Source organism: Amia ocellicauda, chromosome 2, assembly GCF_036373705.1.
Source record: "Amia ocellicauda isolate fAmiCal2 chromosome 2, fAmiCal2.hap1, whole genome shotgun sequence".
Lineage (NCBI taxonomy): Eukaryota > Metazoa > Chordata > Actinopteri > Amiiformes > Amiidae > Amia > Amia ocellicauda.
The window spans coordinates 6,284,747-6,300,546 of record NC_089851.1 but is presented as its reverse complement, the minus strand read 5'-3'; the positions used below and the strand labels follow the sequence as shown (position 1 = coordinate 6,300,546).

The 15,800-nt window shown below is 37.3% G+C and overlaps 1 protein-coding gene across 5 annotated transcripts in view; it reads left to right on the top strand.

The window, feature by feature from the left end:
• Positions 1-2,098: 2,098 nt before the first annotated feature.
• The window catches only part of nktr (natural killer cell triggering receptor), a 32,705-nt gene continuing 19,003 nt past the window's right edge, over positions 2,099-15,800 (top strand). For 3 of the 5 annotated variants that reach the window (XM_066717042.1, XM_066717034.1, XM_066717025.1), the window contains exons 1-5: positions 2,099-2,174; positions 9,123-9,201; positions 12,501-12,575; positions 15,137-15,244; positions 15,756-15,800. In XM_066717042.1, coding sequence (XP_066573139.1) covers positions 9,141-9,201; positions 12,501-12,575; positions 15,137-15,244; positions 15,756-15,800 — 289 coding nt within the window. In that variant the 5' untranslated portion in view covers positions 2,099-2,174; positions 9,123-9,140. Of the gene's footprint in view, positions 2,175-9,122; positions 9,202-12,500; positions 12,576-15,136; positions 15,245-15,755 lie in introns of those variants that run through there. The other 2 variants (XM_066717068.1, XM_066717058.1) reach the window with 1 other exon arrangement.

Below are 15,800 nucleotides of genomic sequence, written 5' to 3'. Positions count from 1 at the left end.
TGCCGCTAAGAATCATGGGAAATAGACTGGCGAGGTAAAACTGCTTCCGCAAGCGACTCTTAAAGAGGCAGCACACCATTCCTGAAATCTCTGTCAAGGCGCACTATAAAATAAACATGTTATGTATGCGTTTGTGTGTTTATTAATTTATTTCTGCTTCAACGCACAGTAATTACTTTTTTCACACTGTCAGGGGAACTTTTAGTTTTCGTTAATGTAACAGATTTCTCCTGCAAAGTCAATATTATGGTCAAATGTATTCTGCAATTAAATACTGGAATAGAAAAGTTAAAAAGTTCTTTGCATGATTACAAAAAATATATGCAAAATTGTGTCCGCCCAATATAAAGGTCAGATTCCTCCAGGAAATGATTATGTGTCGGGTTCAATGTCCCTTAGACATATGCATGTCAGCTTGACACTGTAACCTAATGCACAGCCCCTTTTAACAGACTAAACCAGACACTATTTTACTCACAGGCTTGCTTGGGTGGAAACAGGATCAGAGACTCCACTAGATGGTGGTGTTTCTATTCAAGTTTTATTGATCTTAAACTCATTGAAATTCAAAATGTTTCACACCAAAGTTAAAACTGGGCCGTTCGTTTCTTGTTTTGTTTCCTGAATTCATGTCCTTTTCCATTTAAAATCTGTTAAACACACTTGCTGAACATGTATGAGATCTGGAAACAAATAAATATCCAGAGAAAATACATAATATTATAGAGAAACAGAGCTATTAATCTAACTTCTCATTTTTAGGTCTTCCTAATATTGAAAACTATCAACATAAACAATACACTAAAATAGTTATCCCATTGTAATGATGATATTGACCAGTAATGTAAATCACTAGAAATCCTTTTCCAGGGATATATATATATTTTTTTTCTTTTTCTTTTCTTTCTTGTTTTGTACTGATTTAAAGTATACAGAAGCCCACAATAAAAATAGATCTCTGCACAATAGTTCCTTGAGTCCTGGAATATGTGTTGTTTTTGTGACTAATAATAGAGCAGCCTCCTGTCTCTTGGCCTTTAGTGCTATTCCAGGCTCAGAGCAAACAGCCAGGCAGGATGCTATATTTAGACCACAGGTGCAAACATGTTTTGGGAAATAAATAGCTTTGTAATGACTTTGTGTTATTTGCAATTAATGAAGTGCAGCACTCATTAACCACCTGCGGCAATGGTGTTGTGACACTGCGAGTAAAACAACAGAGGACTAGAAGAGCAAATCAAGTGAGGTTTAATTCAGTTTTAACTTTCTTGACTGCATCAACTTTTTCATTTTAGATGTTGTTGATTTTTTAAGTATTTCACGTGTTTCAATGTTTCCTTTGCTAATAAAATGCTACCTATTGTTGCACTTTTCTCGTTCACTCTAGTTTACACCCCTGCCAGGATTGTAACCATTATCCTGTTGGTCTAATTCCTTATTGAACTGAACCGCCATCTTGAGTGATAATGAGATCACTCAAACATTCAAACAGCTTTTACAAAATACAAATACACATACTTCTGCTACTCCTACAGTGGCCTCCAAATGTATTCAGGCTTTTCTTGAAACTCATTTTTTCATATATAATCATAACATTTGAATATGATCTGTTCTGTAGTATATATCTTAACTTTTATTATAAAGTCAATTGTAAACATGCATATCAATAAATTAACATACTGGAGAGAGCATTGAGCTTAATCATGCAAATACCTGCAAATCCATTTCTTATATTATGTATGGTAGAATGTAGAAATGAACACGTCAATAAATATATATGAGGTCAATTATTTATTTATTTAAACATGTATTTAGTTATTCGTCTAGGCAATTTATGAATGCATTGGAGTCCTCCATTAAAAGTCGCTCTACACTTATTGCCCTGGGTGGTTTTAGACAATGTGCTTATTTCTGAGCCCTTACTCAAATTGCACTTAAATACCCAGTTATATATACATGTGTGTTTATGACAATTCATATAATCACATGTATGAAGCATGTTCTAGAAGAAGACCAGAGCCGGACACAAATCAAAAGTCAAGCACGGTCGGGCGACCTGTCCCTTTAACGCGGGTCCTCCACGTTCCCGGCAGCCACCGGGAGGGAGGAAGGACCTCCGCGACGCCACCGCAACAGCGCACCTCGACTCGCAGCCATAACCACCCAGTGCGCAGGTAAGAGAAACCGTCCCGTCTCGTCTGTGTGCAGGACTTTACCGATAAACAGTGCGTGTGACTTAATTAAACATGCAGCTTAATTATCCCCGGCGACGGCGCTCATTAAGAGTATCGCCCGCCCGGGGGCCTGATCCCAGTGGTCCTGCTGGCGGTGTTGATGCTGGGGGTTAGGAAAGTCTCTGGAGAGTTGCGCATGTGGCTGTTGTGCTGCTGTAGTTTTTGCGATTTCTTCGGCAAACATCTGTGCGTCTTCAAAAAGCAATGCACAACACATAACCTGCAGGCCGATTACATATATGCATTTAACGTGAGGTTTAACTCTGTGAGAGGAATGCTTTTGCTTTCACTTTCGTAGGCAACTAAGATGTCATGCACTGCTGCTGTATTACTGTAGCAAACTGCAGTTGACCCCCCTGCAGATTGATTTATTGTCTGTAGTGACTTTAATCTCTTCAAATGATTATGTCTGTGCAAGAGACTAATCCTGGATCAAGTTTTAAAATGTTGTCCTGTAGGTTCTGGAGACAGGGTCACTGTCACTGTTTTCCTTAAACCACAGGGGTCAGGTGGCTCAATATATATAATACTGTTGTTTGAAAGCTACTATTACTAGTAAATCTCTATCCTCTAGCTACTGGTGTAAAGTGTGTGTAGCAAGTATTAACTCATCACAAAATCATGACATCACTTTTCATTATGTATGATAATCAGAATTATTTTCAATGTTCTAATGTTTTCAAAAATGCAATAATAGTCCCAGGACATATTTAGCAGTTTGATGTGTTTCTTGTTTTATAGGCTCTAACTCCATGCATCTACAGTAAAGCAACAAACCACATATTACAACCATAACAGAAATGTAATGCTGACAAAACAGATGGTGGTTGCACACCTTCTACGGAAATGTAGATTTAAAAATATTAATAAATTAATTAATAAATTGCCTTAAAGGTATGTCGTGGGGGTGTGTCAACAGTGATACAAAATGAACAATGTCAAATATCACCCGACAGCAACCAAAAACAGAATAAAACATCCAAGAGCCAGTTTAAAATGTATTACAAATTACAGTAAAAACACAGCCTGAGTTTCTCATGCCTTTTGCAGAGCCTCTAATTGTCTGGAATAGGTGCACACATGGTTGTTATGGATGGTTGAAGAAACATGCAAAATCTGAGGGATTTCTTTCCAGCTTCTCTCGCTTACCATGCAGTTGTGGAAGGGATAGGCTGACTGAAATTGAAATTGACTGACAATTGTATTTTGCGGTTTTAAATTCGATCTTAGTATATTGTTTAGTCTATCTATTTTTTCCCTGATTTGTATTTTTCCATTTTTAGTGAACTGCCAAAGTTGTGTGCATGTCATTGATCTTTGATATAGTTCAGCATTACAAAATGTCTTCATCTCAAACAGTATTGCTGGAGCTGTGCCATTTGTTTCTGTCACAGACTGAATTCTCACATGGACACAGACCCATTGGTAGCTTCTCTTATCCTTTTAAGTCAGGGGTGAACAAATTTCTTCTGTGTCTGGTAGTCCAGTGGGCTACCAAAAGGTAAACTATGGTAGCCTGCCACAGATTTTGGTAGCCCACATTTTTCAATTCCTTTTAATGCTCCAATAAATACATTGTAGACAGATCTAATTTCAAGGTCGTAAAAGGTTCAGACAAAAAACACAAACACTCCCAAGTACATAAACTAAAGATGTTTTTGTTTTGTGTATAGAAAGGCCTGTTTATTGCTTGGTCTGTCCTACATACATTTTGTAAAACTAAAATACACGTTTTTTCTTCCTCTGCAATTTAGACAACTACACAAACTCGCACCTACAAAGCCAAACCTAGTGGAAGAACCAATCACAGCTCTGTGTTCAGCATAATAATAATCTGGTATCCATTTTTAAAAAGTTTATTTGAAAATCCTATTACCATAATTCATTCTAATGTTAATGATTTAGAAATTACATGTTGATGTAAATGTAGACGACATTCATGCGGTTTGCTGTTTTTGTTATAAAAATAGTAAGCTAACTTTGCAAGAACAGTTTTGTGGTCATGTGAGATAATGGCAGACTTAAAGCAAACATAATGCGAAAAAAGCCATTTTGTACATTTGGTTCTTCTTTTTTGTTTCTCTTTCGCTGAATGCTAAAAAGTAAGAATATGCAAAACTGTAACAAAGACACTTCAAGGAACATCATGCTGAGTCTAGCGCTATGGCTTTGTCGTTTTGCAGCTTGTCTGTTCAGCTGCAGGAGAGAGAATTCAGCAATACACGTCAGCACCGCTATTATCTGCTCAGGACTATACATGGGATTTACTATTCCTATAGGGCTCCAGTCTTAAGTAATAATTCAGTTAATTAATCAATTTGCATTGCTTATTCCACCAAGGCGAGCTGCTTACACTACTTGTTGGTAACTACACCTCCACACCTTGTATTGCTGAAAGATTTGACTGATGTAGATAGTTTGGTGTAATTTAGACATGAAGGTCTTGAAGCAATTCAGGTTAGCATAAAACCATGGGTGGTATATTTCTTTCTAAAATTATAAGGTAATTTAATTTTTAAATAAGTATGATTTTTTTCAGTTTTAATAGCATCTGCAGAGATCCAAATTGATTTAATTTATATTTTTAATGAGAATACTAATGCAATTGTAGAACAAAATACTGTACTAGAACAAAATAAGTGTTATATTAATTTAGATGAAAATGTGGACTCTTATTTAGCCATTGGCTTTTCTTCATTTTAAAGTAATTACAATTAAATTGGTACAGTGAGTCAGGTTGGAAAATATTGAATAGGGAATGTCAGTTTTATACAGTGTGTTTAAATTAATACATGTATACTTTTAGCTAATTGTGTTAAAATGTATTTAGCAAGTGTCAGAATTTGCCAAAAGCAATGCCTGCCATAATTGTCTATTTAAAAATCCCTTGGATAAACAGTTTTTATTAAAAATATTTATGATTCTGCCTTAGTGGTCTATTTAGCACTTTAATAAGGGGGTATTTGCTTCCGGTATAATGGCCTCCAATAATGTTTGTTAGCATTCTCTCCAGTACTAATTTTGTAACAAACTGCGTCAAACAAAATTAAAATGGAGGATCGTGGCTAGGTTGGATGTGTGGTTGTTTTTAGGAACATAAAATGTTATCTCAACAAGTGGATCCCGTTAAATTGTTTGGAGGACTAGAATGGTGTAACAGCCGTTCTAGAATTTTGTGACAGTTTTCCCATCTAAATAAATGTTTCAGTTAACTGCCTATCAACTATATATATATATATATATATGGCGAAATTATATGTAGAATTTAAATCGGCAGTGCGTTGACGATGTGGTGTTCCTTGTTCAGCCTTCACTGCATTTGTTTTCTTATCTACCTGAACAATCTTCCTCCATCTGTTTATTCATTACTTCTGAAGGGCAATCCAGTAATTTAATTAGCCTGATCTCCTTCCTTTGAGCATTTGTAACTCATTTACCGTACATCCACACCCTATTCCAGGCTCCACTTTAATACACATTGGTATTCAGATGCTCACATCCAGCTGTGCTCTCTTTGATAGTTCAGGTTTTGAAATCTGGGCTCATTCTTCTACTTAAGAGCATAGTATACCCTGCAGTCTGCAACCAGGGCTTCTTCTCAAAATATATAACAAATGTTTTAATGTACTCGGGGTTGACATATAGTTTGCTTTTTAGAATAAGTTCTGCAATGTTTACAGATAAAGTATCCACACAGTTTTGATGACTGTTGGGCATTGTGGTGTTTAAAAAAGTAATTATAAGGCAAACAGATGTTTCAGTGCTTTATGATTAATGCAGTTAATTAAAAATGTTCACTTAGTGCACAATATCTTGCTGGCTTGGCAGTGAGTTTATTCTAAGCCGTGCACATTTAAGCACCAATCAGGTTGATGTGTGCAGAGACGTGCAAGCAGGTAGGCTAAAAATAAACCTAGGCACACAGCCCTGAGTACTGCAGCATAACTTGAGTTATTGAGCACCCTACTCGGCCCCAGGGGAAGACTGAGAGAATCTGCCTGAAAATATGAAATGCACAATTTCTTTGTGTGAACACTTGTATTAAGTGTTCATCTGTTCTAGCTCCTTGAATGATTGTTTTTGGCTTCTACTTCTGCTAATTTGTTTCAGAAACAAGAGTGTAGGAATTGAAGAATGAATACCTTTAATAAACATGAAGTGAAAGCTAAAGAAAAATAAATATGAACTAGAGCCAGTAAGTCAAGTTAAACTGGTTTTTAGATTGACGTAGTGACTTTAGACTATTATTTAGTTTTCTTATATTTGTTCTCTTCTGCAGCAAAAAAGGTAACTTAAGGAGAGATTAATTAATTATTTGAATAATTATTTTCGATTTATGTATTGGGTGAACTTTTTGGAATGAGCTGCAAAAATTAAATAGGCCTAGTTATTTGTGTTATTTAACATGTTTATCCTAGCAGCTTTTTCAATTAAGCTGTTACTGATACTCAACTTGTGTTGCCCAAGGTGCTATATGAGTTGTTTTTCAATGTAATACTTGAATATGTAATTCTTAAGAATCTTTCTTTGAAGATTTTTGGTAAATATTTGATTAATAGCTAGAAACAGTTGGTAATAAATTTGTCATTTTGAAGCTGTAAAATATTGATACATTTGCCTAATGCACTGGTATGCTGCATGGACATATGTTTTTGATGGGTCACAGATTTAGTTGAAATGTTAGAAATGGTTGCTTATTCTTGGATCAATTGTGACAAAGCAACTGAACACATTTTATTTGGCTTTTAGATGAAGGATTAACATTATTTGAAGACATATATTTTTCTGTATATTCACGTGTTTTAGGTAATTAAGTCATTGGAGTTTCAAACCAGACACCAGCATATTGCATTAATGTTGTATTGCACAGATTTATTTTCACTACAGTTAACTTCCATTGGGTCCTGAAAATGAGCAATAATACATAAACAGCTGCACAAGACATCTGCCTAATGGCATCATTTAACTCTGTCAGCATAAAGGTGGGGCACGAAATTAAACTACAGCGAGATTGGCAAATGCTGATAGTTGACTTGTCTGTGCATTGGCTACATGCTTTTTATAACATACAAAATTTGCATTTTGTTTTTCAAATTCAGAGAAATATAGTGCTGCAAACAACGTTCTTGCACTATTTATTCACACCTCCCTACACACACACACACACTCTTTGTGCAATAAACTGACCGAGGACTAGATCAAATCAAATCATAAAAAGGGATTTCGTCCAAATTAAACTGCTGTTGGCTATAGGTTTGTATCTTTTGTATGTAGATCAAGGTTTTGATTTGTTGTAGCCCAGTGGTCTCTAGCCCTGGTCCTCAAAATTCCCTATCTAGCAGGTTTTAGAGGTCACCCTTCTATCCCCAATTTATAAACACCTGGGAGTATTTAATGCCAATCAGTTAAGCAGGTGGTTTACTAAATTGGGTCATTAAGAAACCACTGGAGCAATCATCTGAATACCTTCAGCCTCTCCAGGCCAGAACGCCCTTGGTTGATTTGCTTAATTGATTAATAGCTTGCAAGTGTTCCCGGTATTTAGAAATTGGTGCTTTAGGGTGACCTTCCAGATTAAGTGGATTGGGGCTCTCTAGGACCAGGGTTGGAGACCACTGGTCTAGCCCTAAGTTAAGGTTCTTTCATCCATGGAGTGACAATGTTGCATGACTGTCCAGGGGATCCCATGGGTGCTTCTGGTGGCTGAGCTCCGGGCTCAGTGATGCTGTCATGCTACTAGGGACACATTTCCCTGTTCAAGCCAGGGCAGTGTGCTCTATGACATGATGTTGAATGCCCGTGTCAGTTTTCTCTCCCATAACATTGTAGCATGGACTGTGCCGATGTCTTTTCCAGGTCAGTTGGAAAGGTCACCCTTATGAGGACCTCGCAGACAGCCCTGACAGCGCTGGTCACACTTTTCCAGTGTCTGTCCCCAGGCCCTCATGTTCGCTTGGTAGAACCGAAACAAGCCTTTGTATTTTCCAAGAATATATATTTCCCTGAGATGTGTGTGTTTTGATGCGCTCCTTGCCAGTGTTGTGGCAATTGCACACAAGTGTCAGAAAAAAGTCATCTAACTATTTGTGCATAAATTATCTTATTATAATTAATAAAATCGCTCTTTGGCTTGTCAAAGAACTTACAGCTCTTGAATTTTGAGATGGGAAACGAATGTGAAGGGTCCTGTTGGAAAGCATCCCTATATTACAGCTTCATTTCCACTTTTTTCCAACAGTAATACTGAGCTCCTCTTCTTTCTCTGTTAAATAGGTCCAGTGTGTTTTATCACGCATTGAGGCTTTGCTATGCAGTGTTTTAGCAACAGACTATAAGGAGTCATTTAATAAATGATAGATCTGCAGATCTGTAGTAGAAAAACAAGATTAGAAAGTTCTATGGCTCTAGCATGTGAAACTGCATGCATTCACATTGAGAAGCTGGCTGACATTCCTTTGCCTTCACTTTTTTTTATGGGATTTTCATGATCAATTAGCAGCTCATATTTTAGCACTTCTTTCCTAGTTTCTGTGGTGGTGTGCTCTTTATTCTTAATTTAGTATTTTACTGAAGGCTTTCCAACATAAATGAATCCACAATCTTCAACATCATATTTACTCCGCAGCAGCTGTTCTCGGTGCGTCTGATCTAACCGTGTGACAGGTTGGGATTCAGCAAAAGGGAGAATTTGAATTTCCATATCTTTGTCAGACAAGGCGTTCACTCATTGGTTTTGAAGAGCTCTCTCATGCCTAGTCATGTGTTGGCATTAATGAGAGGCAGGAATGATTCTCTCGGAGATTGGGGAGCTCATTAAATGCTGCATGGCTAGAGAACAGGGAGAACGCTGCTTGTTTGTCACTCATCTGTACGTGCTTTCGATTTCAGATTCCCGGGACCTCGTTCATGATGGGGGTTAAAGACCGCCCCCAGTGCTACTTCGATGTGGAAATCAATAGGGACCCAGGTAAGAGATGTGCTCTCCTCTTTATTTATGTATCTTTTGTAATGGAAAGAGTCTGGATAACCTTTCTGTAAGTTTTGACACTGGTATGGTTTTTAATTAAACAATGGGACGAGGATGACCCAGTCCTGTCCTAAAAGTATTGCTGTAAATAAGAAATATATTTCCTGCCTTTTAATTTAAAGTGTTGTGTAAAAAAAATCATTTAATTTGTTATAGGCTATTTAGACTGATAAATCTAGGGGGATATTTTGTGCTTGAAAAGTTCTCCTTTTCATCACTGTTACCTGCAGAGAGAATGCAGTACTAACAGCAGACTAAACGTGTCTATGCTGTTTTAATTTGAATTTGAAGCTCAGCTTTATCCTAATAACCCCCTGCCAGTGGGATCTTGTCCTTCTCCATTTGAGACCCATCTTCACACACTTCTCAGAGGTTTTGTTTAATTCAAGCATGTCAGACAAAATTGAAATGTGTTGGTGTAATATTATATATGTATATATATAAAAAATGTTTATATTGTTGAGGGGTACTTATCTTTAATTTGTATTGTCTACTAAAGATAGGAATAAATGCCACACATAATCTAGCTCCAAGGAGACTGTTAATGTAGATAAGTTGTATATTTATTTTTAATACACTACTCCCGAAAACCATAACATCCTGCCTTTATTGATTTAGTTTTATAACAGATAATGCTGTGGCCTCTCGGTGCACAGTTAGGCACTGGTGAAGGGCATTTATCTGTTTTATTAAGAGGTATAGGAGAGGTATGGTTTCTGGCACTCATTCATTTTTATAATTAATATTATTAACACAGTTTGAAAGACTTTACAAGAAAAATATCAGACTGCCTGCAGGACCACAGCAGCATGTGTAATTTACCCTGGCCTGCAATTAATCCTGGGAACAGCTTTACCCCCTTAAGGAAAATTGCAATTAGCAACTGAATATAATGCATATAATGAAGAGTCCTCTCCCCCCCTTTACCCATCTTCAAACACCTTTGTTTATTTTGTTTTAGTTTTGTGGATAATATAAAGATGTCATTGTATTGGAAAGCTGCAATTTTTTCCTTCAACAAACTGAAATGTTAATTGCCACACACTGAGTGTAGCTAATATTGAATCTGATTATCCATTTTAGGGTAATTTAAAGATTATTTCTCAAATATATTCCATGGCAAAATGACTGGTGGTTATATTTCATAAGGAATTCCACTGCTGTTAATATGGAAATAGAGATTAGTGTAGGTGTCCTTATCTCTTAAGAACATAAGAAAGTTTACAATCGAGAGGAGGTCATTCGCCCCATCGTGCTCGTTTGGTGTCCATTAATAACTGAGTGATCCAAAGATCCTATCCAGTCTATTTGTGAATGTTCCCAAATTTCCTGCTTCAACCATATCGCATTGTTCCAGATTGTGACGCCTCTCTGTGTGAAGACGTGTCTCCTGTTTTCTGTCTTGAATGCCTTGAAGCTCAATTTCCATTTGTGTCCCCGGGTGCGTGTGTCCCTGCTGATCTGGAAAAGCTCCTCTGGTTTGATGTGGTCGATGCCTTTCATGATTTTGAAGACTTGGATCAAGTCCCCACATAGTCTCCTCTGCTCCAGGGTCAAAAGGTTTAGTTCCTCAGTCTCTCAGTAGGACATTCCCTTCAGACCTGGAATAAGTCTGGTTGCTCTCCTCTGAACTGCCTCTAGAGCAGCGATATCTTTCTTGAAGTGTGGAGCCCAGAACTGCACACAGTATCCAGATGAGCTCTAACTAGTGCATTGTACAGTCTGAACATCACTGCCCTTGTTCTCAATTCCACACTTTTGACAATATATCCTAACATTGTGTTTGCCTTTTTTATTGCTTCCCCACATTGTTTGGATGGAGAAAGTGAGGAGTCCACATAGACTCCTAGGTCTTTCTCATGCGTTACTTCATCTAGTTCTGTTCCTCCCATAGTGTATTTATAGTTGACATTTTTGTTACCTGCATGTAATACCTTGCACTTGTCCACATTGAATTTCATCTGCCAGGTGTCGGCCACAAATGAATATTATCTAAGTCCCTTTGAATAGCCTGTGCTGCCGAGATTGTATCTGCTGAGTCATCTGTTTTAGTATCATCTGCAAATTTGACAAGTTTGCTAACTATCCCAGAGTCCAGATCATTAATATAGATTAGAAACAGCAAAGGCCCTAATACTGATCCCTGTGGAACTCCACTAACAACCTCACTCCAGTTAGAAGCAACTCCTCTTATTGACACCCTCTGTTTCCTATACATCAACCAGTTCATAATCCATCTACTTACATTACCCTGAATGCCTACAGCTTCCAATTTGAGGATCAGTCTTTGGTGTGGAACCTTATCAAAAGCTTTCTGAAAATCTAAGTATATCATATCATATGCTTTCACATGATCTACAGCTGCAGTCGCATGTTCAAAAAATTCTAATAAATTAGTAAGACATGATCTGCCTCGTCTAAACCCAGGTTGACTATCTCCAAGAGTATGGTTTTCATGAAGATGCTCCTCTATTTTCTGTCTAATAATTTTTTCCAACATTTTACAAGTAATGCAGGTGGGACTGATTGGTCTGTAATTTCCTGGCTCAGTTTTGTCCCCTTTCTTGTGGATTGCTATGACATTTGCTGATTTCCAGTCAATTGGCACATCCCCTGTTCCAAGTGTCATTTGAAATATTTGAGCAGCTTATAAATAATTTATAAATAATTTATTGTAGATTAAATGTGACCACACTGCTGAAATGTCAGGATGGATGTTAAAATCTAAGTTTTAAAAACCTATTTAACAGCATACTATCAGAGATCTCCTGAATTATAGGCAGTGCATACTGGGTAGTCATGTGTTATACATTTTAATGGTGTATTCGCTCAATCTAAAATTAAATGTATCACAGCTGGACTATTTTGATGTAAATGGCCTGATTGTACAAATTAAGAGAACTGAAACAGTGTGGTGTGTCTGTGTGCCATATTTAAGAGTGCAAAATCAGTCTACAGTAGAACATATTTTTAATATTAATCTCAAGAGTATTTGCATAATACTTTAACCTCCGACACAGTGGCTTTTTCGTCCTGTTACAGAGGCAGAGTATAGACACAGTTTTATATATATATATATATATATATATATATATATATATATATATATGTGTGTGTATATATATATATGTATGTATATATATATGTATATATATGTATATATTATATAATTGTGTCTATATAATTAATTAATATATATATATATATATATGAAATTTGTCTTTTTGTTTCTTTTTCAGTTGGACGCATTGTCTTTCAACTTTTTTCGGATATCTGTCCAAAAACAAGTAAAAATTTTCTTTGTCTGTGCACAGGTAAGTAGCCTTTATGAACTTCCATTAATGTGTTGTAATAGTATTTTTTTTATTTTTGTCAGTTTTGTGTTCAACTATTATTATGGCTACAGTTTACACTGTAATGGACTTTATTCAGCAATAAAGAATGAGAGGGGAGGACCTCTACCTGTCAAATCAATATTTGTTTCAGTCAGGAGGCCCTGCCTATCCCAGACAACATCACTAACAGATGGAAAGGGTAAAAAAGATTATAGACCAGGGTTCTTGGGTATATTTGATCACGTAAAGCAATAAAATGAATGAGAATTAATAAAACTAGACCCTCACAATAACTCTCATCCTGCAGTACCAAGAGCTGCAAGATTAACATTTGCTGGTTACAGGGCACTGTCGGTATCTGGCAGGAGGTTAAGATCAATATGCCCTATCCGTTTTCACAGTATCTACAAGTGTAATGTGTTGCTGGGGAGGACGGAGGTGAGGCAAAGTCCTGTTGTGCTCTTCTTGGCTCCCTATTGGCTCCTGTCTCCTCCACCCCTCTCTACCACTCTGTTTGGGACTTTCCATCAATTACTCCTCAACCTAAAAACCCCATTTGTTATCTGTGGTAGTCAAATAGACATAATCTATGAGCAACCTGAGCTGACTAACTGCTGGAAACTGTCAGACAAAATCCCCTTAGTCTCCACAGCTAAAATAATCTGTCTCATTTAAAATATCTTTACACTGTCGCCCCTGCCTCCCCATTGGATGTAGGGAAAGATATACCCTTCCACTGACAGTGGGGGTTTATCAATGTCAGGTAAAACCTTTTGCCAAGTTATAGATTGTCGTGCTATAGTTGATTTTCTCCTTTAAAGTTTGCACAAAATAGCCCTCAAATGTTAGACACAGTGGTCGGCTGCAGCAGATGAAAGACACATCATGCTTACTTCCCTTTGCAATCGGAAGATGTCCAGCAGTGCCATCAGCTCAGAATTGGCAGAAAACAGTGGGACCCTGGTACACCCATCTACTGTCTGGAGAAGTCTGGTCAGAAGTGGCCTTCATGGAAGACTTGTGGCCAAAAAGTCATACCTCCGACGTGGCAACAAGGCCAAGCGACTCAACTATGCATGAAAACACAGGAACTGGGGAGCAGAAAAATGGCAGCAGGTTCTCTGGACTGATTAGTCAAAATTTGAAATATTTGGCTGCAGCAGAAGGTAGTTTGGTGGCCGAAGGGCTGGAGAGCGGTACACGAATGAGTGTCTGCAGGCAACAGTGAAGCATGGTGGAGGTTCCTTGTAAGTTTGGGGCTGCATTTCTGCAAATGGAGTTGGGGATTTGGTCAGAATGAATGGTCTCCTCAATGCTGAGAAGTACAGGCAGATACTTATCCATCATGCAATACTATCAGGGAGGCATCTGATTGGTCCCAAATTTATTCTGCAGCATGACAACGACCCCACACATACAGCGACAGTCATTAATAACTATCTTCTGTGTAAAGAAGAACAAGCAGTCCTGGAAGTGATGGTATGGCCCCCACAGAGGCCTGATCTCAACATCATCGAGTCTGTCTGGGATTACATGAAGAGAGAGAAGCAACTGAGGCTGCCTAAATCCACAGAAGAACTGTGGTTAGTTCTCCAAGATGTTTGGGCCAACCTACCTGCCGAGTTCCTTCAACAACTGTGTGCAAGTGAACCTAGAAGAATTGATGCTGTTTTGAAGGCAAAGGGTGGTCACACCTAATATGGATTTGATGTAGATTTTTCTTCTGTTCACTCACTTTGTATTTACTTAATTGATTAATATAATCTATTAACATGTCTATTTTTGAAAGCATTCTTACTTTACAGCATTTTTTCACACCTGCTTAAAACTTATGCACAGTACTGTGTGTGTGTATATATATATATATATATATATATATATATATATATATGAGTTCCCTCCAGCACATGCATTATTTTACATTAAAAACTTGAATGGGATTGACACAGTAAAGGTTCTGATTACAAATAATAAAATACTATGTTTTTCACCAACATTCAGTGAAGATGAACTAGAGATGTTCTATTGACAAAACAAATAAGTTTGCTGAAAAAGACTAGGCTGTATTTTCTGAAAGCTGTGGCAATATTTGCAAGTTTAATTACTTGTAAGAATTCCTGAGAGTGCGCTGGGAACAGCCGTATTGAAAGTGGCATACAGATGTCTGCTGTGAATTAAGTACGTGCTGTGGACTGAGCCGAGGCACTGTATAATTGGAATTGGTTAGCAGAATTTTTCTTTTATACTTTATTTAACCGAGTGGCAGGAGAAGAATAATAGAAGCAGAATATCAGGTTTATACAGTGGCCGCAGTACAAAGGAAAAGAAAGATAATACAGAGTTGGATATAGTTACAGCTAGGAGCATGATATTAAACCTCCAGTGATAGTTATACAAATATGCATGCATAGCTCATAGTTTTTAAAGAAGATAAAACAAAAGTAATGTGTGAAGTTGTTCAGCTGAACATGGTAAACCTGAGAAGTGCTTCTTTATTCAGATTTCTTTAGAAGTAGTCACACTGTCTGCTTTATTTACAGGTGAGAAGGGAACTGGCAAAAGTACAGGAAAGAAGTTGTGCTATAAGGGCTCCACTTTCCATCGAATTGTGAAGAGCTTCATGATCCAGGGAGGGGATTTTACTGAAGGTGGGACTGACAAATTCTTTCATTACAGGTTACATTTACTTGGCAAACATCAACAATAGATTCTTGCATGAAAACTAAAACCATATCCTGATTGCATTGTTGAGTTGTGCAGTCACACGGACGATGTTTGTTTGTGTTGTCATTAACAATGTGTTGTGGTGGTGCAGGATGTTCAGAATTGAATACTTCTACCCTGATCTAACATCCAAAAAAATCTTCAATTAAGAATCAATTTATGCAATGAAGATCGTAGTGGAAGTTTTAAAATGCTGCAAATGCGCTCGGCTCTCTAAACATCTGTTGCTTTACTACATTATATCTGAATTCACATTATATTGGATCGTGTTATATTGGGGAAGAGGTATATCTTGTCCACATTGCAGAGAAAGAAGTGTAAAGTTATACAATGATCATTCACAGCTTCTGACTATTGTTTGATTTGAACCACTACTGTAAATGGGATGAAGTACTGAAGGGATTTTGTTTTTGTTCTGTTTTTGCAATGCTTTAGGTAATGGAAGAGGAGGTGAATCAATATACGGTGGCTACTTTAAAG